The 27,421-nt window shown below is 47.9% G+C and overlaps 1 protein-coding gene across 8 annotated transcripts in view; it reads left to right on the top strand.

Moving 5' to 3' along the window:
• Sik3 (SIK family kinase 3) overlaps positions 1–27,421 on the top strand; it is a 222,175-nt gene that overhangs the window by 186,374 nt on the left and 8,380 nt on the right. For 2 of the 8 annotated variants that reach the window (XM_037207531.1, XM_028866469.2), the window contains exons 7-21: positions 6,712–6,830; positions 7,330–7,440; positions 8,350–8,493; positions 8,722–8,799; positions 8,920–9,029; positions 11,480–11,633; positions 11,889–12,044; positions 15,509–15,579; positions 17,731–17,874; positions 21,438–21,588; positions 22,250–22,375; positions 22,603–22,688; positions 23,078–23,187; positions 23,969–24,308; positions 25,092–26,017. In XM_037207531.1, the coding sequence (XP_037063426.1) occupies positions 6,712–6,830; positions 7,330–7,440; positions 8,350–8,493; positions 8,722–8,799; positions 8,920–9,029; positions 11,480–11,633; positions 11,889–12,044; positions 15,509–15,579; positions 17,731–17,874; positions 21,438–21,588; positions 22,250–22,375; positions 22,603–22,688; positions 23,078–23,187; positions 23,969–24,308; positions 25,092–26,017 (2,826 nt within the window). Of the gene's footprint in view, positions 1–6,711; positions 6,831–7,329; positions 7,441–8,349; positions 8,494–8,721; positions 8,800–8,919; positions 9,030–11,479; positions 11,634–11,888; positions 12,045–15,508; positions 15,580–17,730; positions 17,875–21,437; positions 21,589–22,249; positions 22,376–22,602; positions 22,689–23,077; positions 23,188–23,968; positions 24,309–25,091; positions 26,018–27,421 lie in introns of those variants that run through there. The other 6 variants (XM_037207532.1, XM_037207534.1, XM_028866472.2 and 3 more) reach the window with 6 other exon arrangements.

Here is a 27,421-nt window from a genome sequence, read left to right as displayed (position 1 = left end):
GGGATCGCATAGCACATATCACCTGCTGGATAAGAGAACTGTCTTGATTTGTCTTTCTAAAGATATGCTGGCTGCTACCTCCAACACTAATAATGTTTTTTGTTTGTTTGGTCGGTCAGTTGGTTTTTCAAGACAGGGTTTCTCTGTTTAGCTCAGGCTGTCCTGGAACTCAGTAGACTAGACTAGCCTTGAACTCAGATCACCTGCCTCTGCCTATGTAGTACTGGGATTAAAGGTGTGTGTCCCCACTGTCTAGCTACTAATAATGTATTTTTTAAAATTTTATTTTATAATTAATTTAATTTTACATATCAGCCACGGATTCCCCTGTCCTCCCTCCTCCCACCCCAACTCCCACCCCTTCCCCCCCAATCCACACCCCATTCCCACCTCCTCCACAGCAAGGTCTTCCCTGGGGATTCAGCTCAGCCGGGTAGATTCAGTTGAGGCAGGTCCAGTCCCCTCCTCCCTGCACCAAGGCTGAGCAAAGTGTCCCAGCATAGGCCCCATGGAACTGGATCAGGCTCTCTGGATAAGTGAGACAGTTGATTGACTAATAATGTGTTTTAAAAAGTAGTATTTAGATTAAGAATTCTGTAGGTGGTTCAGTGGATAAAGGGTTAGGCCCTTGCCACACAAGCCTGGTGACTCGTTTGTTTCTTGGACTGCTCTCCCCTGCTTTAAAGGTAGAAGAGAACCAAATTCACAAATTACCCTCTGTCTTCTTAGTTAGGGTTTTGATTGCTGTGAAAAGACACCATGACCACAGTAGCTCTTATAAAGGAAAAACATCTCACTGGGGTGGCTTGATTACAGCTTCAGAGATTCAGTCCATTATCATCATGGCAGGAGCATGGCCGCATGCAGGCAGATGGTAGCTGAGAATCCTACATGTTGCAGACAACAAGAAGTAGACTAACACACTGGATGGTGTCCTGAGCACAGGAAACCTCAAACCCGCCCCCACAGCAGCACACTTCCTCCAGCAAGGCCACACCCACTCCAGCAAAGCCACACCTCCTAATAGTGCCACTTCCTATGAGATTACAGGGGCCAGTTACTTTCAAACTACCCCATCCTCTGACTTCTACACATAGACCATGGTGTGCATGCATGCTTGCATACACAATAATGAAAAAATATATACAACCCAGAAATTCAAATGATTTGGAGACTGAGGCAGGAGGATCATGAGTTCAAGATTAGCCTGGGTCTGGCTTATCTAAAAAGACAAAATAACAACAACAAAAATGAACAGACTTTCCCTTTTATTATCTGATCAAGTTGCTTAATTTCTCTGATTTTCAATTTCTTATAAAATGGAGATAACAGTAATAAGTGTTGGAGTACAGGCTGAGTGCTTAAGGAATTTAGTACTCTGCCTATCACAAATATTTGACACATGCTAATATTGTCAAATAATGTTTCTAAATGAATGACCCTATTGATTTTTCATTCCCCTCTTTCCTGTTTTGACTCCACACAGCAACACACCCAGATCTTTAGTAAATGATGGTTTTCTAGCTATTCCAGCTTGAAGCATGAGGATTACCATTCTGTTGTGACTTCTTAGGTATTTGTTATTTTTATATTGTTTATTTTGGATTCTTGGGGTTTTTTTTGAGACAGTCTCACTCTGTAGACTAGTTTGTCCTAGAACTCCCAGAACTGGTCACATAGCCAGGGCTGGCCTCAGACGTGTGGTTGTCACCCTCCGAATGTTGGGATTACAGGCATATGCCCTTGTCCCCAGGTTTGTTGTTTGGTTTGGGGATAATACACATTACATATCATAGGCTGGGATTATATGTCTCTTCCTCCAGATTGCTTCTTAGGACATTACAGTTGGTAGCAAGGGTTGTCACAGTCACTTGAGTTGTGTTTCTTACACCTGCTATCTTGGGGACCCGATTCATGTTGGGCACTTTGGTGACATTGGTGAAACATGGTTCAGAAAGGTACAGTTAAAGTCTTTGATGGTTGCCATTCTTCTTCAAATCTAAATCTGTGAGTCTTAATGACATCCTAAATGCCAACTTCCTGATACAGGTTTCTACTGATAATTAGGTTTCTACATCCTAGACAGACCATTCCCTTATCACCATGAAGTAGTTTCAGAGTTGAGAGTAGGTGACTAAGGAGTTCATCGTGTCCTCTTGTTACCTAGAATTAGTGAGTGATCTGGAAAGGAGTAAGAGTAGCTGTGACCTAGGTGTGGCCTTGCCTGCACTGTATCACCCTCACCCCACCCACTTCCACCCACTTCCCTAAGAGCCTGCTCATCTATACATCTCATCAGCACTGGTCATCAGGAAACCCTTCCCTGAGTTGGATTTTGACTTCCTAATTGTTCCACGTTCAGATCTTTGGACAGCAGAGTCTGTCCACACACAGCCTTGTCTGTGGAACATCCCTCAGATACTTAATGAACAGCCCAGAATGTCCTTTCTGCCCATGTCTGCCTTTCTCCGTGGTAAATAAGCCTCATAAATTCTTAAATTATTTCATTTCTTTTCTGTCATGGAAATTAGGTGAATCTTTCATGAATTTTGTCTTTAATGAATATAGAGAGCTTTTTTACACACATACTCCCTTCCTTGGTATCCCTCTCAAGCCAAACCCTTTCAGCCTCCTTGGATAAGTTCTCTTCAAGACAAAGATGTTCATGCCATCTCAGATAAAGTTACAGACAGCCTTCATTCTGGTTCTAGGATTTGGAAGTCCATTCCTCAAAGTCCTCCAAATGCCTGTCAGCGCTGCCAAGACTGCTCTGTACATCCTCTCCTTGGCATTCCAGGGGAGGATTGAGTTTCACAGACCGCAATGATTTTGCTGAAGAGACCACTTGGAGTCATGTGTGGAACAGACAAGAGCAGCCTCGGGAGGGTGGGGGGTGCTGCTTCTCTAGCACGAGCAGTGCAGCACTCCACTGCTGTGTCCTCCAGTGCCTGGGTCTCAGCAGCCAAGGCTGTACCCTCTGGGAGGGGACAAGTGACAAGCCACTTGGCACAGTCGAGCACTAGCTGGCATCTGGCAGGGCCATGGCTCACCCCTTTGCTCTAATTCATCCTCCTGCTGTTCATTTGCGTGTCCTGGGGGTTGGAGTGTTAGATTTGGGAACATTCATTGCCTTCGTTTTTCACCCTCTTTCCATATTTTGTGTAGAATACTGTGTTCAGTTCTCATCTGAACCCAATTTCATGAGCTCTATGACACCGAGAAAATGTGGCTCGATGCTAAGTTCAGCCATGTTTCACCTTCTGCAGCAGATTCAAAGTGTCTGTTAGGCTTCCGGTCCTCTGCAGTTTCTGTTCTGTGTGATAAATCAGCGCCCCTGCTCTTGGGCCATTGACATGAAGCAGTGGCCCCTAATCTGAGGCCTGGAGACATCTAGGGAATATATACTTTTTTTCCTCCTTAAACAATCAAAAATTAATGCAAGTTTGTATACATACATTTTTGTGAATTTTTTTCTAGTGAGTCTTCAGGGTCTCTTGGGATAAATAAGGTTAAGGATGACTGGACAGATGTTTCAGAATCCTGGCATAGAGGTTTGCATTGGGACTTATGACAGGTTCTGTTTTGGTTTGTTGTTGTTTAAGGAAATTGCCTAGAAAAGGAAATCTCTGTTTTAAAGCAAGCCTGTTATAAACATTATTTGGCCTTGGTCCCCTGATGTAGTTAGTGTTCTACATTTTGTGTGGAAAGACCAAAGGAAGACAGTAGACTGCCATCTAGAGGACTGACCAACAACTGCACAACTGCCAAGGCCTACCCTGGCCTCCCTGCACTGAGGTCTTTAGCTTAGAGCAACTTTGTGAATAAGAACACCTTTTTTTTCCCCTCTCTTAAATGATCGCAGACCATAAACCTGTATGTCATGGATGTTACAGTGTGCGGCCTACCCTTGCTACTCTGGACATAATTTTAGAATGTAGAGACCATAGTCTTTCAGATCTGAACTGCATTTGAATATACCTTTGCTCACAAAGCAAAAACAAATTAATATTTTTGTTTAGCATCATCATTGGAATTTTAAGTTATAATACATTAAAAATTAAGAGTAATCCTTTTACATTACTCTTAGTATATCTTTTATGACAACGATATTACCAAAAATGCTATAGAAATTGCAGAATTGAATTTTTCTGGAAATATAGATGAAATAGAATTTATATCCACCTGAAGAGGCATTACAGGATAGTCAAGAGCTTTGAGGTAGCTGAGTGCATTAACTTTTCAAAATCTCACTTCTTCATTTAGAAATAAGGCTCTTTATTAAACTTAGGATTGTTGTGGAGATTAAATGAAATAAAAAGCGTTTTCATGATACAGTCTTGTCTAGTTAAGGTGAATATTTAATAAATGTTTATTCATATATTCAGTAGATATTCAGTCCCTATTAGATATAATAATCATTTTTGGTACTGGAGATTCCATATTGCATATGGCAGTAGAAAAGACACCTGTGTGACATTGTGACTGGGACAGTGAGCAAGTACAACTATGAACAAGACAAGTCCTTAAATCATTCATGTAAAGACAGGTCAGGTGACACAATGAAGACACCTGAGCCTGTGTCAGAGGTCAGGGAAGGGTTTCTGGGGGAGTGACAGGAAGCTCTTACCTGTATAGCAGGGAGCTTCGGTGAGAAGGCCTAAGGAGGGGCTGTTCGCCTAAGAAGGAGCAAGCAGAGGCTGGACAGTGGAGAGCTGCGTGTGTGGAAAACCAGACACGAGACTTGGAGGCCCAGGACTTTGGATATTTGTTCTGAGGATCATAGGAAGAAATTAGAGTTTTTAAGGCGGTACTGGCCTAGCCTTGGGCTCTAGAAACATCCCAGTGGAGAGTAGACTGTAATTGAAGGAAGAACAGAAGCAGAAAGACCACTTAGGAACCTTTTCTGGCTGTCTAAGCAAGCAGATGGCTTGGGTCTGGTGGTGGTTCAGGTAGATTGGACCCCCATTGGCTCTGTGGGATTGAGGCAACATAACAGTTGTGGTTAAGGCACCAGGTAAAGGGCTGGGGAGATGATTCATTGAGTGACATGCTTGGTGTGCAAGCATTAGACCTTACTTTGGAATCCCTAGGAAGCACATAAAAGTAAGCATGGTGGGTCTACACCTGTAACCACAACACTGAGTGTGGAGATGTAGAAAACTCAGGAGTTCACTGGCCAGCTAGTCTAGCTGAATTGATGTTTTTCAGGTTTATGAGAGACTCTGTCTCAAAAAAAAAAAAAAAGGTGGAAACAACTGAGGAAGACATCTCAGCATTACCCTCTGACCTACGTGCTTGTTCACATAGGCAAATGTACCTGCACACATGTGGTGGACACCCAGACTATTGGTTTGAATCTGACTTGAAAACCATATGGCTGTGGACTCTGTACTTAATCTGGGCCATTCTAAAGGGGAAAGGGTGATTGACAGTACACTGCTTAGGATCCTGGTGAGGCTGAGATAGTAATTGTAAAGTGCTATGAGGAATACATAAATACTACGGCCTTGGCATTGCCTACCACCTTCCCATAGCTGCTGCTTCCACATGGTCATCAGAGCTTCCAGTTTACAGATGAGAAACTTTTTAAAGTGGGTGGCTGGGAAATCAGAATCTAGGTTTCTGATTTTGAACTCTTTGTTCTCCAGTATAACCTAGAGTATGAGTTCTCAGAGAGAGAGAGAGAGAAAGAGAGAGAGAGAGAGAGAGAGAGAGAGAGAGAGAGAGAGAGAGAGAGACCCACTGGCCAGATCTCTGTGAGCTCCACTTTCTGTTCCTGTAGTGTTTAGTTCACATCAAGAAAGTTCTGTAGAAGGCTTGTGACATAAATGGCCTCTGCACGTCCCCGTCTCCATGTCCCCTGTGCCATGAGAAACTCCAGATCCCCTGATTTTTGAAGAGTCATATGCACACCTAACCCAAAGTTATTAATATGCACATGATAATATGTATAGGAGGCTGGACCAGACCAATTTGAGAGCTTATAAGACATTAAATATCGATAGAGGACATTCTATTCTTAATTCTATGAAAGGGAGGCATGTAGCTGAAGTTTTCTTCAGTCCTCCCTGGCCCACGGTCAAGACAAATCTCTCTCACCCACCAGTCCCACCGCCACTCAGACCCAACTGAGTAAACACACAGAGACTTATATTGCTTACAGACTGTATGGCCGTGGCAGGCTTCTTGTTATCTAGTTCTTCTATCATAAATTAACCCATTTCTATAAACCTTTACCTTGCCACATGGCTCTTGGCTTACCAGTATCTTACATGTTGGTACTCATGGTGGCGGCTGGCAGCGTCTCTCTGCCTCAGCCTTCCACCGCCCAGAATTCTCTTCTCTCCTGTCCCGCCTATACTTCCTGCCTGGCTACTGGTCAATCAGCATTTTATTTAAACAGAGCGATATCCACAGCAGAGGCATACATTATAAATAGAGTTCATGCATTCGCCCCATAGTTTTCTCATCAGACTTAGTGGAGGCATTGACTAGACTGCCCCATTTGGATTTCTTTTTCTTCTCCATCTCTCTCTGCTTAGCCCATTTCCTTCTGGAGCAAGCAATGAAGTAGGTAAGGATCAAGGCAGAAGAGAAACAGGACTGGAAGCAGGGAGCCTGAGAATCTACCTGATGCTCTTGCTTCGAGCTCCTCCGCTGCCCCAGTGCCTCCCCTCACCAGACTGAAGGCAGGCTGTTTGTCTGTTGCAGAATGTGAACACTTGATCCGCCACATGCTGGTGTTAGACCCGAACAAACGCCTCTCGATGGAGCAGATCTGCAGGCACAAGTGGATGAAGCTAGGGGATGCGGATCCCAACTTTGAGAGGGTGAGCTGGGCCCCTTGCCTCAGGGAACTTAATCTGCCCAAGACCTGAAGAGATGAGCACTAGGAACCAACTGCTGTGTAAAACTGAGGTGGCATGTGAATTCAGCAGGGAGCTGCAAGATCCCGCTAGGCTGTGGAGACTAGTGACACTGTTCCTTACTGTTGGTCCCTAAATCAGAGTATGCTTTTGACTTGTGAGGCAGTATACCCCCAGTTCCTGCCACTAGAATGCCTCTCTTGTCTGAGTGTGCTCATTTTAACAGCTTCTGTAGCATCCTGCTGCTCCCCATTAAGATCATTCCACATACCCCAGGAGCTCAGGAAACAGGAGGTTGTTGTCAGCTCAGAGCTGATTGCCAGAGTTGTCTTGCTTAGATTTTTGTATGAGACCCAGAGAATCGTCAGCAGGTGGGCATAAAACAGCTTGGTCCGTATACATCACATGCCATGTTGATGTAGTTACCTGGGGGCTTGACAGCTTGCATCTTTCCATGTTACAGTTAATAGCTGAGTGCCAGCAACTGAAGGAAGAAAGACAGACGGATCCCCTCAATGATGATGTCCTCTTGGCCATGGAAGACATGGGACTGGACAAGGAACGGACACTTGAGGTATCTAGGAGAGAGTGGAGAGGAAATAAGTCAAGCAGCCTGTTATCTGTTTTTTATTATCTACATTGACGACTGCCCCTTAAGCAACAGCTATCCTAGTCAGAGATTGAACTCCACTGCAGCATTTGGGCTGGCTGCAAGGGCCGCAGCCTGAGGGGATTCTGTTCCCTCAAGCACCGACTCTTCCAAAGCTACTAAGGGAGACTATCTAAATCTAAACAGTTTAGGTGGAGTTCTGCTAGCTGAGAGAGGCTGAATAGCAGATAGCTAATCTCCCTTGCTTTTTCTTCCAGAAAACCCACCGTTCTTCTCTCAGCCCCCACTTAAAAAGCCCTTGCTACACATGGTTCCTCCTTACCACTTCCTGTCAGCTACTTACTGACTCAGCCTCCTGCTTGCAGGTTAATTTTGTTTACTCAAACACATCTTGGAATTGTTAACAAAAGCAGTAGGAAAAAATACACTTTAAAATACTATCCCCCGCTGGGGCGGTGGTGGCGCACGCCTTTAATCCCAGCACTCGGGAGGCAGAGGCAGGCGGATCTCTGTGAGTTCGAGGCCAGCCTGGGCTACCAAGTGAGTTCCAGGAAAGGTGCAAAGCTACACAGAGAAACCCTGTCTCGAAAAAGAAAAAAAAAAAAAAAAAAAAAAACCAAAAAAAAAAAAAAAAAAAGTTAAAAAAAAAATACTATCCCCCAACAGCAGCCTTTCCTCTTGCTTTCCTTTCCTGCATTGTCTCCTTCCTGAGCACTTGGGTTTTTCTGCTTTCATCCTTCCTCCTCTCCCTTTGTCCTTCCTGGGTCTGGGAAGGGAGGAGGAAGCTGCTGTGGATTCTGCTGATGTTGAAGGGTATGGTCATTGATGTGACACATCATCGGGGGTTTCTCTCTTTCTCCTTCTCTTTGGTAGTCGTTAAGATCAGACGCCTATGATCACTATAGTGCAATCTACAGCCTGCTGTGCGATCGACATAGGAGACATAAAACTCTGCGCTTGGGAGCTCTTCCTAGCATGCCCAGAGCCATGACATTTCAAGCACCAGTAAATATCCAGGTGGGCAATGTCCTCAATGACGACCTCGGGTGTGGGTGGCAATCAAGACTGTTTAGAATATAATCCTAGCCTTTGGGATTCAGAGGCAGAAGATTGATGAGTTAAAGGCTAGCCTGGGCTACACAGCAAAGCCGTATCTTAGAGGGGCAAAGGGAGAGACCAATTTGAAAAGCTGTTATTTCTCCTAGTGTCTCAAGTCATTGTTTATCCATATGTACTGCTTTCCAGGCGGAGCAGACAGGCACTGCCATGAACATTAGTGTCCCCCAAGTTCAGCTGATCAACCCAGAGAACCAAATTATAGAGGCAAGTAGCCACGTCTGATGACTGTCATGTGGAACCACTTTTCCCATAGCCACCATTCCTTTCCTCCCTTCTTCTTTCTAGCTCCTTATTTCTGATCAGTTGTGTTTCTCTCCACCTCAGCCTGATGGGGCATTGAACTTGGACAGCGATGAAGGTGAAGAGCCTTCTCCTGAAGCCTTGGTCCGTTATTTGTCGATGAGGAGGCACACAGTGGGAGTGGCTGACCCACGGTAAGTACTTGGTCAACGTCCTGTCCAGTACTAAGGCAAAAAGGTCCCATTTGGCTTTGAGTGCCTCCTGTGGCACATTTTATCCTACTTCATGATTTAAATAAGTGACCAAGACACATTTTTAACACATAAGGGACCATGGTGGACCACAGCCGATTTGACTCGTTAAAGTCTCCCTATCTCTGGTCGCTCCTAGCAGCCCTAGTGCCATGGTGAAGAGTATGATAGAATATTTATCAATGACGCTGAAGTTCTTCTGATCTAAGTCACTCAGAAGTATTCCTTAAAATTCAGCCAAGTTTAGCAAAGAGTGGTGCACGCCTTTAGTCCCAGCACTCAGGAGGCAGAAGCAGAAGGATCTCTTGAGTTTGAGGCCAACTTGCTCTATATATCAAGTTCCAAGATAGCCAGTATACATAGAGACCCCATCTCAATAAGTAAATAAATAAACAAATCAGCCAACTTTCTCCACAGCTTTTAGAGATGTTGTCTGCCTCATGGTCTATATTTGGACTCTCCTACAAAGAGAAGATAGTGATGTGGCATAATTTATATATGTGGACAGTTAAAAATGAAGTGAACAGTGGTGGGGTGTATAGCTCATCAGTAGAGGCACTTTCCTGACACAGGCAAGGTCCAAGTTTCAGTCTCTTGCTCTGCTCCCAAAATGAACAAAAATCCCAAAACACATTTCCCAGAGTGCTTCCCAAAGGCTTCCTATCACAATGTTCCCTGAGGCCCTCATGTTGGGAAATGGACTAACTCATCCCATTTCTACTCTGCAGTTGAGGCCTGTCAGCGTGAACAATTGCCCATCTTGTTGCTGACTTTTTTCTTCACTGAGCAGGGAGGAGAAGGTTGTAGCCAGCCTTCTCTGGAGAGTTCAGCTCAGGGCAGAGCTGGCTTCCTTACAAATGCCTCTCCTCTGAGTGGATCTCCAGGAGCAACGCCCCTGCCTGCTGGTGTGCTTCTTTTATGTGCCTTGTTCTCGGCTTTCGATCACACAAGCAATAGAAGGAACATTTTGGTTCCACAGAATGTGTCACCACAGAGGGGTGGAGTCCTGAGTCGTGATTAGTGGAAAGATCTCTTATTTAAAGGCTACTGGGCATGACAGCCCCGAACATCCAGTACTTATCTGTCCTGTCAGCGCTGACAGTAGTAATTGCATTCTTTCCCTGGTGAATCAGTTGCTACTTCAGGCAGCCATTGTCTTAGCGGATGGCCTGCGCTCTCTAGAAACTTGCTGTTCGCCTCCGGCTTGAAAAGCCTGGGCTGGAGTTGTGCCAGTATCTCCTCCTCTGTCAGATTTTGAGAGGATCAATGAAGAGTAGCAAACCCCAGTAACTCGGAGTAAAGGGACAGACTTCCGCTTGGCTTCAGGATCTTAGAAATAGAAATCTAGGAGAAAAGTCAAGTGGGGAACTTTACTTTCCCGGTGGGTGGTGGGGAGCGTGCTTGCCGTGCAAGCATCAAGACCTGAGTTCAGATCCCCAGTGCCAGTGGAGCAGCCAGCTGTTCAACCTCTGTTGTGGCTTCAGCTCTGTAGGTGACGACAAGCAGATCCTCAGAGCTCATGGCCAGCCTGACTAGCAAGTCAGTGAGCTCCAGGTTCAGTGAGAGACCCTGTCTTTAAAGTAAACAAAGAAGTGGAGCATGGTAGCGGAAGGCAACCCACCTTTGGCTTCCATACTCATGAACATATGTATGTTTGGACACCTGCACACATGTTTACTGCCGTATACACACGCAGACTTTATATGCATACACATATATACACATATGAAAAAATAAAAAGGGCTGGAGCTGGGTGGTGGTGGTGCATACCTTTAATCCCAGCACTCGGGAGGCAGAGGCAAGCGGATCTCTGTGAGTTCGAGGCCAGCCTGGGCTACAGAGTGAGTTCCAAGAAAGGTACAAAGCTACACAGAGAAACCCTGTCTTGAAAAATCAAAAAGAAAAACCAAAAAGGAAAAAAAAAAGGCTGGGTGGTGAGTTCAAGGCCAGTCTGGTCTACAGGTTGAGTTCCAGGACAGTCAGGAATACACAGAGGAAAAAAAGAGATAGATAGATAGATAGATAGATAGATAGATAGATAGATAGATAGATAGAAAGATAGATAGATAGATAGATAGATAGATAGATAGATAGAAAAAAGATAGATAGATAGATAGATAGATAGATAGATAGATAGATAGATAGAAAAAAGATAGATAGATAGATAGATAGATAGATAGAAAGATAGAAAGATAGATAGATAGATAGATAGATAGATAGATAGATAGATAGATAGAAAAAAGATAGATAGATAGATAGATAGATAGATAGATAGATAGATAGGCAGGCAGGCAGGCAGGCAGACAAAATAACCTTGCTGGGTATAGTAGTGGCATCACTTCAGAGGCTTAAATACTTGAGTAACCACACTCTCCCTTCCTGTTTCCTGTCAGCACGGAAGTCATGGACGATCTGCAGAAGCTCCTGCCTGGCTTTCCTGGAGTGAACCCACAGGCTCCATTCCTGCAGGTGACCCCTAATATGAACTTCATGCACAACCTGTTGCCCATGCAGAGTCTGCAGCCGACTGGGCAGCTTGAGTACAAGGTACTTGGCTGTGGAGAAGGCCTGCCCACAAGAAACAAACTTGATCTTCCCTTGGGAGGCTTTAAAAGGACTCTCCCTAATATCGGAGGGTTTCCTTAGCGAGGGGAGTTGCCTTTTGTAAATGGCCCTGGTGATGGGAGATTTCCTCAGCTCCTTGCACCATCGGCAGATGCTCTAACTGTAGTAGATGGCGGGGTGCCGTTTGCTCCCATATTTCACTGTCTCACCACTGGATCCTGCCTGTTCCCTTGGCAGGAGCAGTCTCTGTTACAGCCGCCTGCACTACAGCTGCTGAATGGCATGGGGCCCCTTGGCCGGAGAGCATCAGACGGAGGAGCCAACATCCAATTGCATGCCCAACAGCTGCTGAAGCGCCCACGGGGACCCTCCCCACTTGTCACCATGACACCAGTGAGTAGCCATAGAGCCTGCCTGTCTCAGAGGCTTTTCATGAGAAGGCTGTGAGCCAAGGCTAGACCCGGCTGCAATACCTGAATTTCCACCCTACCGTATAGTGTTCTGTATGTTCCGCTGACTTACCTCCTCTTCTCCAGTGGTCCCCATAAAGACAGCTCAGAGGACTTTCCCCAGCAGAAGGCAGTTTAAGTGGGCACTGCTCTCTGGAATGAATTGCTTTTTAAATTCCATCTTAAAAGATTAGTTGGCAGGGGGCGTGCACAGGCTACAGTGAGCTCATGGAGGTCAAAGGACAACTTTTGGGACTCAGTTCTCCCCTTCTGCCTTCACATGGGGTCAGGGATCAAACCTCGGTCTCCAGGCTTGCAGAGCAAGTACTTCCCCGCCCAGCCTCTCAGCAGCCCATGAATTAACCCCTTTCTAGGTGAGTTTTCAAAATCTCCCCATCTCTCCTTTGAGTGCCCCCACCTAACATTTTGGCACAACCTCAGTGCTGATGGGACTGCACCACGGCTCTAATTTCGCTGTTGCATGATGATGACGACATACAAAGGTTTACCTGACACATTGGTTCCTGTTCATTTCTGATGATCTTTCTGTTATAGTTCCATCAGATTGATTAGGATGGATTGCATGGTCCTCGTGAACTGTTCAGGGCAGTACTGCTTAAAATCACAGTAGTTGGTGACTTTTGTCCTCCTTTGATCCATCATGGATCAATACTTTTGTAAAACACTCCACTAACTTGTCATGCACGCACGCACGCACGCACGCACGCACGCACGCAGAAGCTCACTCTGGGTCTCTGGGCTGTCCTTGTCGTGGGTTTGGTCCCAGAGCGCTGTGTGAGCCTATGGGCCACACTCTCAGTAGCACGGCCGTTGAGAAGGCAGTTCTGCAGCAGGGCCGTTGGCAGACTGTGGCTGATAGCAAAGACAAGTCTAGCCCTTTCGAAGCGTCCAAGTAGTAAAACAGTGTGCAAAGCTGTGGAAGCCCAGCCCTTGAGAGGCGGGCACAGGAGGGTCACAGTTTGAAGCCAACCTGGTGTACATAGTGAGTCCCAGGCTAGCCAGGGCTAAGACACAGCCTTCAAAAAAAAAGCATGTGGGATTAAATGCCAAAGTGAATGACACGGCTCTGAGGCAGCAGAGCCTTTCGATGGGCAAGGTCAGTGTTGGTTAGAAGGATCAGGATCAATATTGTGGGAAGTGGGGTGACTTCTCTGTCCACTGGAGTTGTTGTTGCCAAGCTCTTGTTGATAAATCCAGTGGGCATTTTTAATCTTTACCTTTTTGGATGTCCCAACTCTATCAGTCATTGTTGACCTTTCTTCCCCCTTCTTTGTAATCCTTTTTTTTTTTTGGCTCCTGTAACACCACCCTGGATTTTCCTTCTGCCCTCCAATTTCCTTTCAGGTTTCCATTCTGCCCAGAGTTGGCAGACCTGAGGCCCCTTTGCCATTCCTGTCTTCTCTTTGGATGAGCCTGTCCACTCCCATGATTCCACCTGCCATCTGGTTCTCCCCCAGCACGTTCTTCTGAGATCTACACGTGTGTGTGTGTGTGCGCGCGCGCGCGATGCCGCCACCACAGGTGTAGTGGTCACTTCACAAACACTCACAGTCTGAGTGCAGTGGCTCCGAAGCTCGTCTTCACCCAGTGACACTCGTGTCCCCTGCAGTGACAGTGAGCAGCACTGCTTCTGTCCTGGTGACCTCACAAGTTGGAACATAGATTTTTTTTTTTAATCTTTATACAAGTTTTATTATTCCTGCTATCAGTTATCTAATGTCTGTGAGTTAAATAGCTTACATCTCTCCATCTCTGCCTCCCATTCCTTAAGTCACGGTCACCAGTCACCTGGATTAACACAGTAGACTCCCAGATGGTACCTGTTTGGCTTCCTGGTTTCCACTGGCTGCCTCTTCCACCCTGCAACCGAAGAGACCTCACTTTTCAAAACACAGATCCTGTAACACTGTGCCCCTGCTTAAACTGCTGTAGTGATTCACCACTGCCCATCCCCAAGTGAATCTGTATGGTATTCAAGGCCTCAGCTATAGCCACTTCCTGTCCAGATGTTTACTCCGCCCTTAGAACTACAGTAAAGGATGGGAAAATTCAAATGTTGGGGTTATTTCAGAAAGGTTTTGTTGGGGGCTGGGGAAATGGCTCAGTGGTTAAGAGCACTGGCTGCTCTTGCAGAAAGCCTGGGTTCGATTCCCAGCACCCACATGGTGACTCATAACTGCCTGTAACTTCAGTCCCAGGGATCTGGTGTCCTCTCCTGTCATGTCCTCTGTGGGCATCAGGCATACATGTGGCATATAGACATATGTGCAGGCAAAACACCCATACATGTAAAATAATAATTAAATAAAAAGATTAAAAAGTTCTTGTTTTGTTTTGTAGTTAACCCAGTTTTTAAGAAAACATTTATTTCTAATTAAAGGGGGGCGGTGTCAGAGGTCAGAGGTTTAGGAGCCTTTGGAGTTTGAGTTACAAGTTGTAGTGAGTCACCCAACGTGGGTGCTGGAAACCAAACTCAGGTCCTCTGCAAGACAGTCTGTGCTCTTAACCACTGAGCCATCTACCCAGCCCCATAATGCAGTCCTTTTAAAATGCCTCGTTTGGTCATTAAGTAATTTCTGATGTAGTACTTGAGGAGTGGATGATGCTTATATGTGCCACTGGGCCACGGACATTTTTTGAGGGTTCACAGTGTTCCTGTCTTCGTGCAAAGGAGCCCCAGGGACGTGCGCAGATGGTGCTTCTCAATTCAGTTACGTTTTGGAGGGTAATGAGTACTTTTAAAGCATGGGATTACAACTCTTTGATTACACGTTATGTGACGATGTACTTTCAAACATCATGATGCTTTCCTGGAGTTCAGACATCCAAACTCGGGGACTGACATTAATGTGAAGCCGCGGTCAGTTCCTCGGCCCTTTGGGTAGGCAGTTTTCTGTGTGTTCCAGGTCCTTGGACACTTCTCTCAGCCTATGACCCTTTTGCTCTTTGCCTTGGCTCCTAGCCCTTGTGAACTCCTTAGGTCTCAGGTCAGGTGTTACTTCCTCCAAAGCATCTTCTTTAATTTCCAAGCACCCCAAAGAGGACTTGAGAGAGTTTAACCATGCTCTTATTCTTTCACGTCTGTTTACTTGTCTCTATAAAACAAAGACAAAGACTGTAGCTATAAATTCACAGTTTACCTTATAGTAGGCATCCAAGTAGTAGATGAACAAACAGATATGATAAGGGAAGAAATCCAAATTTATTACTCCTGAGCAATATGGAACTGGAAAACAAGATGTATGAAAGTTCCCTCTAACCCATGGGTTCTAGAAAAGTCTTTGAAATAAGAATATTAACAAGACTGTTGGCCTCAGTCCAGTTATCAGAGTTCAAGGCATCTCAGAGTAAGCTGCCACCCTGAGCCTTTCCTTCCTGTCTCTGCAGGCAGTGCCGGCAGTTACCCCTGTGGATGAGGAGAGCTCGGATGGGGAGCCAGATCAGGAAGCTGTGCAGAGGTAATGTGGCATCTGGCAGTGCTTGCACAACGTCCTTGGGCAGGCTCCCCCTGCAACCAGCGAAAGGTCACCTCTGCCCACGGAGGTGGCGCAGTGCAGCTCCAACACTTGTGTGGTCTCTTTGCTCAAGCCAGATGGCATGTTCCTCCCCACACGGAAGTAACAGAAGACTGCCCAGAAAATCTCATTTCTATAAGCGCCATTGGAAGCCCCTTAAGTGACAGCAATAACCTTAAGAACGTTTTCTCTCCTCCCTCCTTCCTTCCTTGTCCCCTGCCTTCATATTGCAACTCTGATAGTGTTCAGAAGGCATAGAGCCTGCTCCTACCTGCCATGAACTGTTTCCTGAAAAGGAATTGGAGATTGAGATGGCAGTGATCCTAGCTAGTCTGGCCATGGACCTCTGGCATGGACTCCTGCTTCCCAGGAGAATGAATGAATACCTCCTGTACTGTTTGCTGTGTGTTTCTTCTGCTCCCTTGTACCAACAAAGAGATACTGGAAAAGGAAAAAAAAATGGGGTGGGGTGGGATGCGGGCCAGAGACAGATGTAAATATCCATTGTTTGTAGAACCTTGTTGAGAGATGTCTAATGCCCAGAGAACAGCAGTGACCATCAGGCATGCCATGCTGTCCGTTGACCTCAGTCCTCGTAGCTATGGTCTTCAGCTCCATGCATGCCCCCCTGTGGAGTTGTCCTTCTTATTTCTGGGGAAGGGTTTTCACCAGAATCCAGCATGTATTTTCCCAGAAATGCGGGTGTTCTTCAAGATTATATGTTTTCCCTTGAGGGAAGTTGAAATAAAATGGTTTTCATGGGCTCTTGGGGAAACGTTGGGTGTTTTTAATGGACATTAACCACTGATGGCTTTCTCTAGAAAGTTTGCATACAACAAATTACAGTCAGATAACGCCTTTTAGCTTACATAGGCAATGTAGTCAGGAATAAACCAAGAGCCTTATGGTTTTTGTCCAGGACTCTCTTCCTACGCTCAGGAGGTCTATATAAGAGCTCCTGTTCAAAGAAGCTGGTCTTGTGCAGAAAAGAAAAGGAAAAAAAAAAAAATCAAGGCACCCTAGTGAGCAGGGACTGCCCGCTCCCGCCACAGCCTAGCCAATAGAAGAAAAATGGCGGTGAGTCCGCCTCCCTCTGATGCTCTTGTTCGTATGGTTTGCTGACAGAGGATCTGAGGTTGCACACGAGCCTGCTGGGGCCGTGCTGAGTCCTGCCTTCCCTCCCTCCCGAAAAGATGCAGCCATGTTTCATCTTCTTTGTCTTGGGCCTCACTTCCTGTCCCCACTTCTCTTCAGACCAGCACTGAGAGGCTAGGATGCCCGTCATCTCGATGGGGCGGAAGGGAATCATGCTTCTCTTAGGGGTGCCCAAGACAAGCAGAAGAGCTGAGGAAGCTGGACCAGACGCAGGGCCTGGATCTTGTACGGTGCTGACCCGTGCAGGTCTGGAAGCTCTTTAGAGTAAAAGGCATCATTGAGGCTGCCTCTTGGGCGCCTGCCTCTTGTCTTTCCTTACCTTGCTTCTTTACCTCCTGAAGATAGCTCTGAATATCTCACGTGGTTTTATTTCTTTACCCTCTTAAGTTAGTCTTCTGGGGTCCACATCAGTTTTTCTTCTCCATTGATTGAGTTCTAGTCACAGGAGCTGAGGAAAGAACTCACTTGTCCTCAAATAAGTCTATTTCCTTTGGCATGTAGTAAGGATAGCACAAAGCCTGAGGCCTCTGACACCAAGAGACATAAGTTGACTCTTTCTGAATACCTCCCTTGAAACAGGGCTTGGGTTCATTTCCTCTTACTTGTAGTTTGGAAATTTGGAGAAAAATTAATATGTAAAAAACCAAAAACTTCCATTAAATGGAGTGGAGTAAGGAAATTCATCCTGTTGCCTTTGTAAGCTAGATACACCTTTCTTCTCTTAAATGGCTACTCTCAAACTCAGAACCCACCCAGTGGTAGGCAGACTTCTGTTGTCCAGTTAGACATGCTCTACCTCCATCCGGTCGGGGGCCGCTTGCCATGGAGCCTTCTGGCGCCCCGCACTGTGCACTGAGGGCTTCAGACTAACTCCTGTTGCTTCTTATGCAGGAACATTCTCATCTTTTTACTATGAAATGTCCTCCCTGCTTGTTGCAGGTACTTGGCAAATAGGTCCAAAAGACACACACTGGCCATGACCAGCCCGACGGCTGAGATCCCTCCGGACCTACAACGGCAGCTAGGACAACAGTCTTTCCGTTCCCGGGTCTGGCCTCCTCACCTGGTACCTGACCAGCATCGGTGAGTAGCCACATGGCAGTGTGAGCTTCCTTGAGGCTCATTGGTCCAGCACCCTTATGACTAGTCTCCAGGTCATGGTGACTGGCTTTAACTAGAAGCCACCTGCCATCCCGAACTCACATCTTCTCAGCTCCCAGCACTAAGCAATGCACAGGGCAAAAGTTTTCTCTCAGATTCTGGAGCAATGGAAGGTCCTTCCATCCTGTTTCCTTGCAGCTCTATTTATCATCTGCAGCTGATTCCTCTAGGCCTTCGAGGGAGTGATGCTCTTGGAAGGCAACTCTAGAGTGGAGGATTTTGTAGCAACATCCATAGACCTGACTCTAATAGTTCACCTTCGGAAGAACGGGAACTTCAGTTGGTGTTAGCCCTGAGCAGCAGGCTGGCTGTGAGGGAGATGCATCCCTAATGAATGGAAGTGATTTTTCGAAGAGTCTGACAGTAATGTCTCCACCAGGCCTCTTATTTAGATCATTGCCTTGAAGAAGGAGAACAAGCTTTCACCATCCTGACCAGGGAAACATTTCCAAACCTAAGGTAGCCTGGCAGCAAGAGAGCTGAGGTGATTCTCTTTGTGACTCCCTTGGTGACTGACAGTCTTAGCCATGTCCATTCTGATGCTGTCCTCCTGCCCACAGGCCACACTTCCTAAGTCAGCAGTCGCCGCTTGATCTGTTCCTTCCGGTCTTCTTGTGGGGGTAGTGGAATGCAGTCTCCCTTTGGAAGGTTGTAAACAGTTGGGTTCTGAGGAAATTAGGTCTATTTGTGTGCCAACAAGAAGGATTGCTGCTTGGGACTAGTCACACTGATGAGCTCCATGCAGTGGCTCTCATTGTGCCTCTCCCTCACTGGGCATCAGGTAATCAGCAAGAGCAGGTGACCTCTGAGCAGACGGGAACATCATTAGTGCCACGTTGGCACTCTGGAAGAATGGAAACGAACCTCTCTAAATGACCAGGAACAATTTAGAAAGAAAAGTCCTGTTAGGAGCAAAAGGAATGAAGGTCCTCGCGTACGACTGTGATGGCCCTGCCCCTCAGATGGAAACCCCCGGGAACTGCACGTCAGTCACCACAGACAGCTCCTCAGTGCCAGCTGGCTAGTGAGCTGACCCCGCCCCTGGCAGCTCATAACTGAGGACTCTGCTCTTGCACTTGTCATAAAGATGCTTCTTGGCTCCTCACCTTGTCTTCTGGATGGATATTTGATTTGTCGGCCCTCCCAGGCCTGTTGTGTAGGTTTTATCCTTTGAGTATCTAGCTTTAATTCTCCGTGCTCCTCAGGAAAACACTGTGATCAGCACTCTCCAGGCAGCCTTCCTCCCAGCCCCTCCGTTCTGTTGACATGTTCTTGAAAGAAGATCACCGCAGCCTGCCCTGCCGCTGCATCCATGTGATGAGCGTTCTGACTGCCGTCACTGCCACAGCCTGGCTTCCTACAATCTCCTGTCTGTTCCCATGTGCACATTCTTGGTAGTGTGACATGGATTTCTGGGGCCAAGGCAGTCAGAGTTGGAAACCAATGAATGTTGGAATGGTATATTGTATACCGTGGGACACTTGTGTTAACCAAGCATGTCTTGGTGGGGTCACCATACGTACACAGAGGAGATTAAAGTTAGTTCAGGGGTAAAGTACAGCATTCCACAGCCATAAATACATAATCTGTGGCACTGAAATACTTTGATTTTCTGGAAAATGATAAAAAGAACAGAATATATATCTATTCTTTGTGTTATACTAGGTGAAGTCCACCATGGAGACAGAAGAGGGGCTGGTCAACATTTTCACCCCGGAAGTGTGTGATTTAAAAGTTACACAAGACAGATTCTGTCCAGTTGGGGGCTGCGTCTTGTTTGAAGGGTAGAGTGGAAATAGCAGCCTGTGTGAGGCTGTCCTCAGGGAACGTGGCTGGCTATTGCAAATCAAGTCAAGCATGCTTGACACTGCCCGCGCCTCTGCAGTGAGCGGGTCCCTTGGAACCGCTCCCCTGAAGTTACTGTGCCAGGATGAGCCGGGGCCAGTCTCTTCACAGCCTGAGTTTCCAGAAAGCCGTGCCACCCCTGGAGCCTGGAATGTCCTTGCTGTAATGGGAAAGGACGATTCTGTGCAGAAAGACTGCTGGAAGAACAGCCCTTGGCGACAGAAAGCTGTCCATTGCCTGAAGACACTCAAAGTATAGGAGTTGAATTTTAGGAGAAATAATACCTGTGCTTTCTTTAATTCAGAGGGTCTGAAGTACAGCCAGAACAAGCTTCTGAAGGCACCTTCCTGAGTGCTGTTTCTGGATTGTGATACCCACCCCCCACCCCCGATTAACTTGTCTTTATGTTACTAAAACAAGTAGGTGTCCATGCTCATTTCACTACTCATGCTCACTACTGCTTAACGCTTTGGTGAAGTCCCAAGCAGAAGTGCCGTCAGTAAAGAGAGCGTGAGGGCTTTCGCCTGTCATCAGAGCCCCCTCGGCATCGCGGCCGCGTCATCCTTTCTCCTCAGCCCTTCCCCTCTGCGCTGTCTTTGAACTTGCTTGTTCACCTGCTTCCTTGGCTTTGGCTCTGCTTCAGTCTGACCCGGCGAGGTGACCAGTCACCTCACCCATACGTAGCTCAGTGTAATGTCATCTCTGCCCTAGACCTGCCACCCTGACCCTTTCCATCAGCTGTGGGGACGCTGCCTCTGCAGTCTTTAACCTGCTTAGCTCAGCTCATAAACATCTCTTTCTGGTTAGGCAACAAGCATCCGTGTTAGCCAGCCTGGTGCTTTCTTTGGGCTCCTAATCAATGGCTCTTCTTTCTCCCCGTAAGACATTGGCTGTGTTCTGGTCGCACAGTGGGGGGACCCCTGTGTCAGAAGGAGGTTGGGCAGGTGCTGCTGTGCGAGGGCTTATCACAGTAGCCAGTCTCTGTGTGTGTCCACAAGGTACGTGCAGGATCTTGAGGCCCACATTCCTGAGGAATGTGCTGTCTCTATCCCGGGATCAGAAGTCCCTATCTTCCCCCACCCCAGCCTCCACCCTCCCCTTTCTGGAACAGAACTGTGAGTTCCAGCCAGACCTTTGACCTCAGAACTGACTTTGATTCATTCTAGCCATACATAGGTTACTGCTGGAGGAAACTCCGGATCAGATGGTGAATTCTAAGTTTCTGAAGATACCAGATAGAGATCTGGTTTTTAAAACCCTGGCTTGCACAAAATAAGCCCCCACCCCCAAATGTACCTATAATAGGAAATAAGTGAATGACTATAAAACCCAGAGTTCTAGTACAGCCAACCCTGGCTAAACTGATGAATTGCACCCTGCTCTAGTATGTTTATAAGAACGGGATATAATTGACCCCAGGACCTCAGCAGGCCTGGGAAGTAGACTGACCTAAGGTAAGTAGAGGTAGGAAATGAGTGCCTATAGTCCTCTGAAGGGGAACAGCCACCTCAGGAAATGCCACGAGAGTGCCGCTCCTCATGCAGCCACTGTCCCGGACTTCATCTGGAACAGTGGTCCTTGTGGGATTGATCAAAGCCCCCCGAGTCCTCGCTCCTAACCGTCTCTTCCCATATATTCAGCTCCACCTACAAGGACTCCAACACCCTGCACCTCCCTACGGAGCGTTTCTCTCCCGTGCGCCGGTTCTCAGATGGGGCTGCGAGCATCCAGGCCTTCAAAGCTCACCTGGAAAAGATGGGGACCAACAGCAGCATCAAACAGTTACAGCAGGTAATCTATGGAGGAGCAGAGGTAACAAGGCAGTGTCCAGGACCGGGGCAGTCCCTCTCTCCATGCCCTTCATGTCAGCAGCACTGAAGTGTCGCTTAAAACAGTGTGGCTTTCCCATGCACGTCCCTCGTATACTGCCCTCCCCAGGGTCAGACTTTCTCCCTCCTAATGAGACTCAAATTTTCCCACAGTCTCTGGAGTTCATTGGAAAGACATTTCTGGTTTGGGTTCCACTGGGAAGCAACAGGGAGGGCACATCTAAGCAATCTTGGCATTCCCCTCGCCACACAGGGCACTAGGTCCTAGTGGACCCTGCTGCTGGACCTTGTTAACACCAAGCGTAATCTCCAGCTGGTGTGGGTCCCCGAGGAAGGAAACCTGTTTCCAGGCTGCTATGAAAGGCTAAGAGCTTCAAGTGGCGTGTGCTTCGTATTTGTATGTGATTCCACACTGTCCATTCACTCATGCACAGTGTGCCCTTGGTGTTTCCCCCTCCTGCCCATAGAGCAGAGCGTGAGGATCCCTGTCCAAGCCCATAAAGGACACTGCTCTTCTGTGGCTCAGTTGCCCATGAGACCTTGGAGCAGATCTGCCTCTGCTGAGATCACTGCTTGAGGTGGGCCTGGCTGTGCCTCATCTATACCCACTGCTTTCCCTTCAGGAGTGTGAGCAGCTGCAGAAGATGTACGGGGGACAGATTGATGAGAGAACCCTGGAGAAGACCCAGCAGCAACATATGCTGTACCAGCAGGAGCAGCACCATCAGATTCTCCAGCAGCAAATTCAAGTAGGCCCTCCCTCACTCTTTGAGTTTGGAGTTGGCTTTCGGGCTCATTAACCTGTGCATTGTGAACAGGGGTCAGGGCAAAGTGGAGTGTGAGTTCTGTTTATGAGTGACATGTTTGAGTAAAGGCAACTCAGCCCTCTGATAAAGCACAGGAGCAAAAGTCAGAGTCACAGATGAACTTTGCAGCTCCTGATAGTTTTCCATCCCTGCCCCCTCTCATGTTTTAGGACTCCATTTGTCCTCCTCAGCCTTCCCCACCTCTTCAGGCTGCATGTGAAAATCAGCCAGCCCTCCTCACCCACCAGCTCCAGAGGTAAATGAACCGCTGCTGCACGTCCTAAGTCATTGGCTGGCCCGCATGGCGCCCTGGGTGGAGTCATGGGAAAAACTGACCGACGTGAGCATTCACTTTGGGAGGGTCCTGGGAAAACAGGACAGTGGATTTAGAGTCAAAGGGGCTTCCTAAAATCCTGGCTGTTTCCTTAGCCGCATGCACAGAGTAAGCTAATGTCCATGGCAGGCCAGGCCAGTGGGCACTGCCTTTGTGGCACAGAAGACGGGTGGAATGAGATGTGAGCGTACTTGTGGTGGCCTGCTACCATGGTTGGCTTCCACCAGCTAAAAGATGTCTGTCTGTGTGCATCACTCTGGATGGCTCTGTCACCTCTGGCGGCTTATGTATGTGTTCTGTCATTTTTTAAGGTTAAGGATTCAGCCTTCAAGCCCACCCCCCAACCACCCCAACAACCATCTCTTCAGGCAGCCAAGTAATAGCCCTCCACCCGTCAGCAGTGCCATGATCTCGTCTCACGGTGAGTGGAGGCAGCCAGGAAGATAGGTCCATTATGTGCCGTGCAGGAAAAGATTTGGTCTTTTGTTTTGATTTGCTGGGTTTTTATTGTGTTTCTTGGTTGTGAAGTCTTGGGTAAATTCCTTAACTTCTGTGTACCTGTGCTTTCTCAGGAACAACTGTAAGCAGCACTTAATAAATATACGTAAATCACCTGGGGCAGTAACCAATATAAAAGTCCTTAATACAGGTTAACCATTATTAATATAGCTACTAAAAGCCTCTCCAGTCCTCCTGCCGTGTATGAAGTCTGATGAGTGTGATCCTTCAGAGACTAGCACACAGCAGTTCCTTGTCAGTCTCCTTGGCATTCTGGAAAAGCATTGGAATTGCCTCTAGGTTCTTCTATTCAAGGTGGAGTCCTCGAATCAGAGTTGGATCTTGAGTTCTGTTCCAGACCTGGCAGATCAGAACATACAATTTAACCACTGTTCAGGGTCATTCATGTGTGTTCACATTTGGGAAGCATTGCACACACCTCTGCTACTCAAAATCCAGCTGTAGACCAGCTCTTAGGGGAATTAGTTGGAAATACAAATTCATGGAGAATCCACTTGACCTACTGAATCATAGTTCTACAGATAGGACCCGGTGAGTGAGGTCACTTTCCTGCTAGTGCTTGGCATTGTCTTATACAGTGAGGTTTCAGAAGGTTTTTCTAGATGCTGTCTGCTGTGGGCTCCCTTACTTCCACCTGGCAGGTAACCTGGGTAACCTGGGCACCCTGCTGTCCTCTTCTGCAGGTGCTACATCTCCCTCCCAGTTTCAAGGCTTACCCTCCCATGGTGCAATCTTTCAGCAGCAGCCTGAGAACTGTTCCCCGCCTCCCAACGTGGCACTAACCTGCTTGGGCATGCAGCAGCCTAGCCAGTCCCAGCCGGTGACTATCCAGCTGCAGGAGCCAGTTGACATGCTCAGCAACATGGCAGGGGCAGCTGCAGGCTCTGTAGGGCGGGGTATCGCCATCAGCCCCAGTGCCAGTCAGATTCAGATGCAGCACCGGAACAACCTAATGGCTACCCTCAGCTATGGGCACCGGCCCTTGTCCAAGCAGCTGAGTGCTGACAGCGCAGAGGCCCACAGGTAAGCTCCGTGCTGTTGCCCGGCCCCTGTGTAGGTGATCTGGAGAGGAAGAAGTCTCTTAGTCGAGTGAGTGAGAAGGAACAAGGATGAGGAGCCTGTGCTCGGTGTCACCCTTGGTAAAAGCGGCATGGTGGGTTTGGGATGAGCTTGTGAGCTGTTAGTGAGACAGGAGGAAAACGGCAGTGTGCTTTCCTGATGGTCTGCAAGGAAGGTCTGCTGGAGGAATGTGGGAAGGGGTCAGCTCCCTTTCGTTCGTAGTCTAGGGTCTTTCCTTCTCTGTTGTTCTCTGGGAAACTGCTGCTCTAAACAGCTCAGGGTATTTTGTGAGAAAGGCTAGATAGGACTGAGGTATATCTCTGCAGGTAGAGGGCTGGGTTGGCACACACCAAGCCTTGGTTTTAGTCCCAACACCATGAAAACCAGGTGTGCCAGCCCATACCCAGAACCCCAGCACTCTAGAGGAGGATCAGGAGTTGAAGGTCCTCCTCAGCTACATGGCAAGTTAGAGGCTAGCCTGGGCTGCATGAGACCCTATTCAAGAAACAAACCAAGGCCAGGTTGTTGCTTTCAAGACTGCTACTTACATGCCTGGTACCATAGTCTCTTCAAAGAGACTTGGATGAGCCAAGAAGGGGACAAATAGCAGTGACCGCCAAGCTTCCCTGGCCCAGCACACGTCTGTCCCGTGGGAGCTTTGTGCTACTGAAGGCTAGAGACTGTCCCCAGGGAAGCTGAGTAGTTATTGCTCACATGCCTGGTACTCACACCCTTTTGTGTCTGCAGCTTGAACGTGAATCGGTTCTCTCCTGCTAACTACGACCAGGCGCATTTACACCCCCATCTGTTTTCGGACCAGTCCCGGGGGTCCCCCAGCAGCTACAGCCCTCCAACAGCAGTGGGGTTTCCTCCAGCTCAAGCCCTGAAAGTCGCCCCACTTGACCCGTTCCCCCCTTTCCCTCCCAGTGCACATCAGCAACCACCACACTATACCACGTCAGCACTACAGCAGGCCCTGCTCTCCCCTACACCGCCAGACTACACCAGACACCAGCAGGTTCCGCACATCCTTCAAGGACTGCTCTCTCCCCGGCATTCGCTGACCGGCCACTCGGACATTCGGCTGCCTCCAGCAGAGTTTGCACAGCTCCTTAAAAGGCAGCAACAGCAGCGACAGCAGCAGCAGCAGCAGCAACAGCAACAGCAGCAGCAGCAACAGCAGCAGCAGCAGCAAGAATACCATGAATTGTTCAGGCATATGAACCAAGGGGATGCTGGGAGCCTAGCTCCTAGCCTCGGGGGACAGAGTATGACAGAGCGCCAGGCTTTATCTTATCAAAATGCTGACTCGTACCACCACCACCACCACCACGCCAGCCCTCAGCATCTCCTACAGATCAGGGCACAAGAATGTATCTCACAGGGTCCCTCGCCCACCCCCACCCATGGGTATGCCCATCAGCCGCCACTAATGCACTCGGAAAGCATGGAAGAGGACTGTTTGTGTGAGGGAGCTAAGGCGGCCTTCCCAGACAAGAGCCCAAGCACGCTGACCAAAGGTTGCCACAACAGCCCTCTGCTCTTGAGTACCGGTGGGCCTGGGGACCCTGAGTCTTTGCTGGGAACTGTGAGTCAGGCCCGGGAACTGGGGATCCATCCCTACGGACACCAGCCAGCTGCCACATTCAGTAGAAATAAGGTGCCCAGCCGAGGTAAGAGTCAAAGTAAAAGTCTTGGACAAGTCTGCCCTAAGTTAAGCATGCAGGGGCATTAGCTTGGTTCTGCTAGTACTCATTCTGTGCTCCTAATGGGGAAGGGGGGACCCTGAGAAGACACTCAGGGCCATTTGGGGGAGCAGTGAAGCTTGTAGGACGTGGCTGTTGGTGGGTAAGAGGTCACTTAAAAAATAAAATGAAAGAAGCAGACAGCACTCAGAACATGCCTGCTCACACCATGGTGTCTCGGAATCCATATAAGCCCGACTATCATAAGAAAGCATCTGCTGTAGAGAAGACCAACAGCACTAAGGACATGTGTAAACTGTAGGGCTGAGAGTCAGAGCCCCCAGCCATGGCCACACCCTGTCCTGACTATGAGAGCCCGAGACTCTTGATTCTGGTTGTCCGCTTCTGTGAAAGAGAAGCGTGATGACCACTGGCCCTCTGTAGCATCTCGTGACGATTTGAGCGTTTGTATTTATACACACTGCTCATGAGAGAAAGAGAGCACTCGGTAACTGAAAGTGCAGTGTGAACTGTATCAGGGCTGCCTTCATTCTCATCTGAAGATGAGGGGTTCCATCAGTGAATTTTGTTAGCATGCTCATGTTTGCCTAGCAAAACCAGGAATGCTGTCCCCTGTGGCAGTCTTTCATCTCACCCATCCTCACCACAACCACGAAGGGAATAAAGATGGTTAGATGGACTTAACCAGAGAGTCTGCCACTCTGAGCATTTCTTCCACCATTCCCTCCCTGGAGCCGCCTGCATCTGTGTCTTGTTCTTCAAAGGCAGTGCACACAACTCAGCTCTGAGGCTAGTTAAGTCCCGCGTGCAGAGCAGGCGGGGAAATCGTGAGCTTAAGCAGGTTATGTGAAGACTTGATGGCTTCAGATGTCCTGGTCATATGCTCAGAGAAAAGGAAGATGTGTTGCATAACATGACAATTGAATCTTAACCTCTGGGGCAGATCGTGTCACCTAGCCTAGAGGTCTGCCCTCTGCATGCATGTCATATTCTCCGGTGGCCGTAATTAGGGTGGAACTTTCTGAGCAAGTCACATGTCCAATGAGAGACGCCTCCCAGTGTTGGAGGTTGTGACGGAACCACAGGCGGAAACAGACCTGTCAGGTGGGAGGAGGGACTCCTGCACTCAGCTAAGTGTATGTTACGGAGCAGAACCGAGATCTGGGTAGAAATCCCAGCCAAGTTTAGCTCCCCGTGGAAGACTGTTAGCGGAAACTGACAGTATAGGCTGCCTGAGCAGCCTGGAAACTTCCTGTTGCTGGGTTGGTTCTAGATAAGGTGGATGGCCTTGATGGACATCCTGTGGAAGGAATCCGTGTGAGGGGAGCTTCTGATGAACTAGCATGCCAAACCTGCGTCATGCACGGGTGG

This window comes from Peromyscus leucopus, chromosome 7, assembly GCF_004664715.2.
Source record: "Peromyscus leucopus breed LL Stock chromosome 7, UCI_PerLeu_2.1, whole genome shotgun sequence".
NCBI lineage: Eukaryota > Metazoa > Chordata > Mammalia > Rodentia > Cricetidae > Peromyscus > Peromyscus leucopus.
This window is presented reverse-complemented; position numbering and strand designations above follow the sequence as displayed.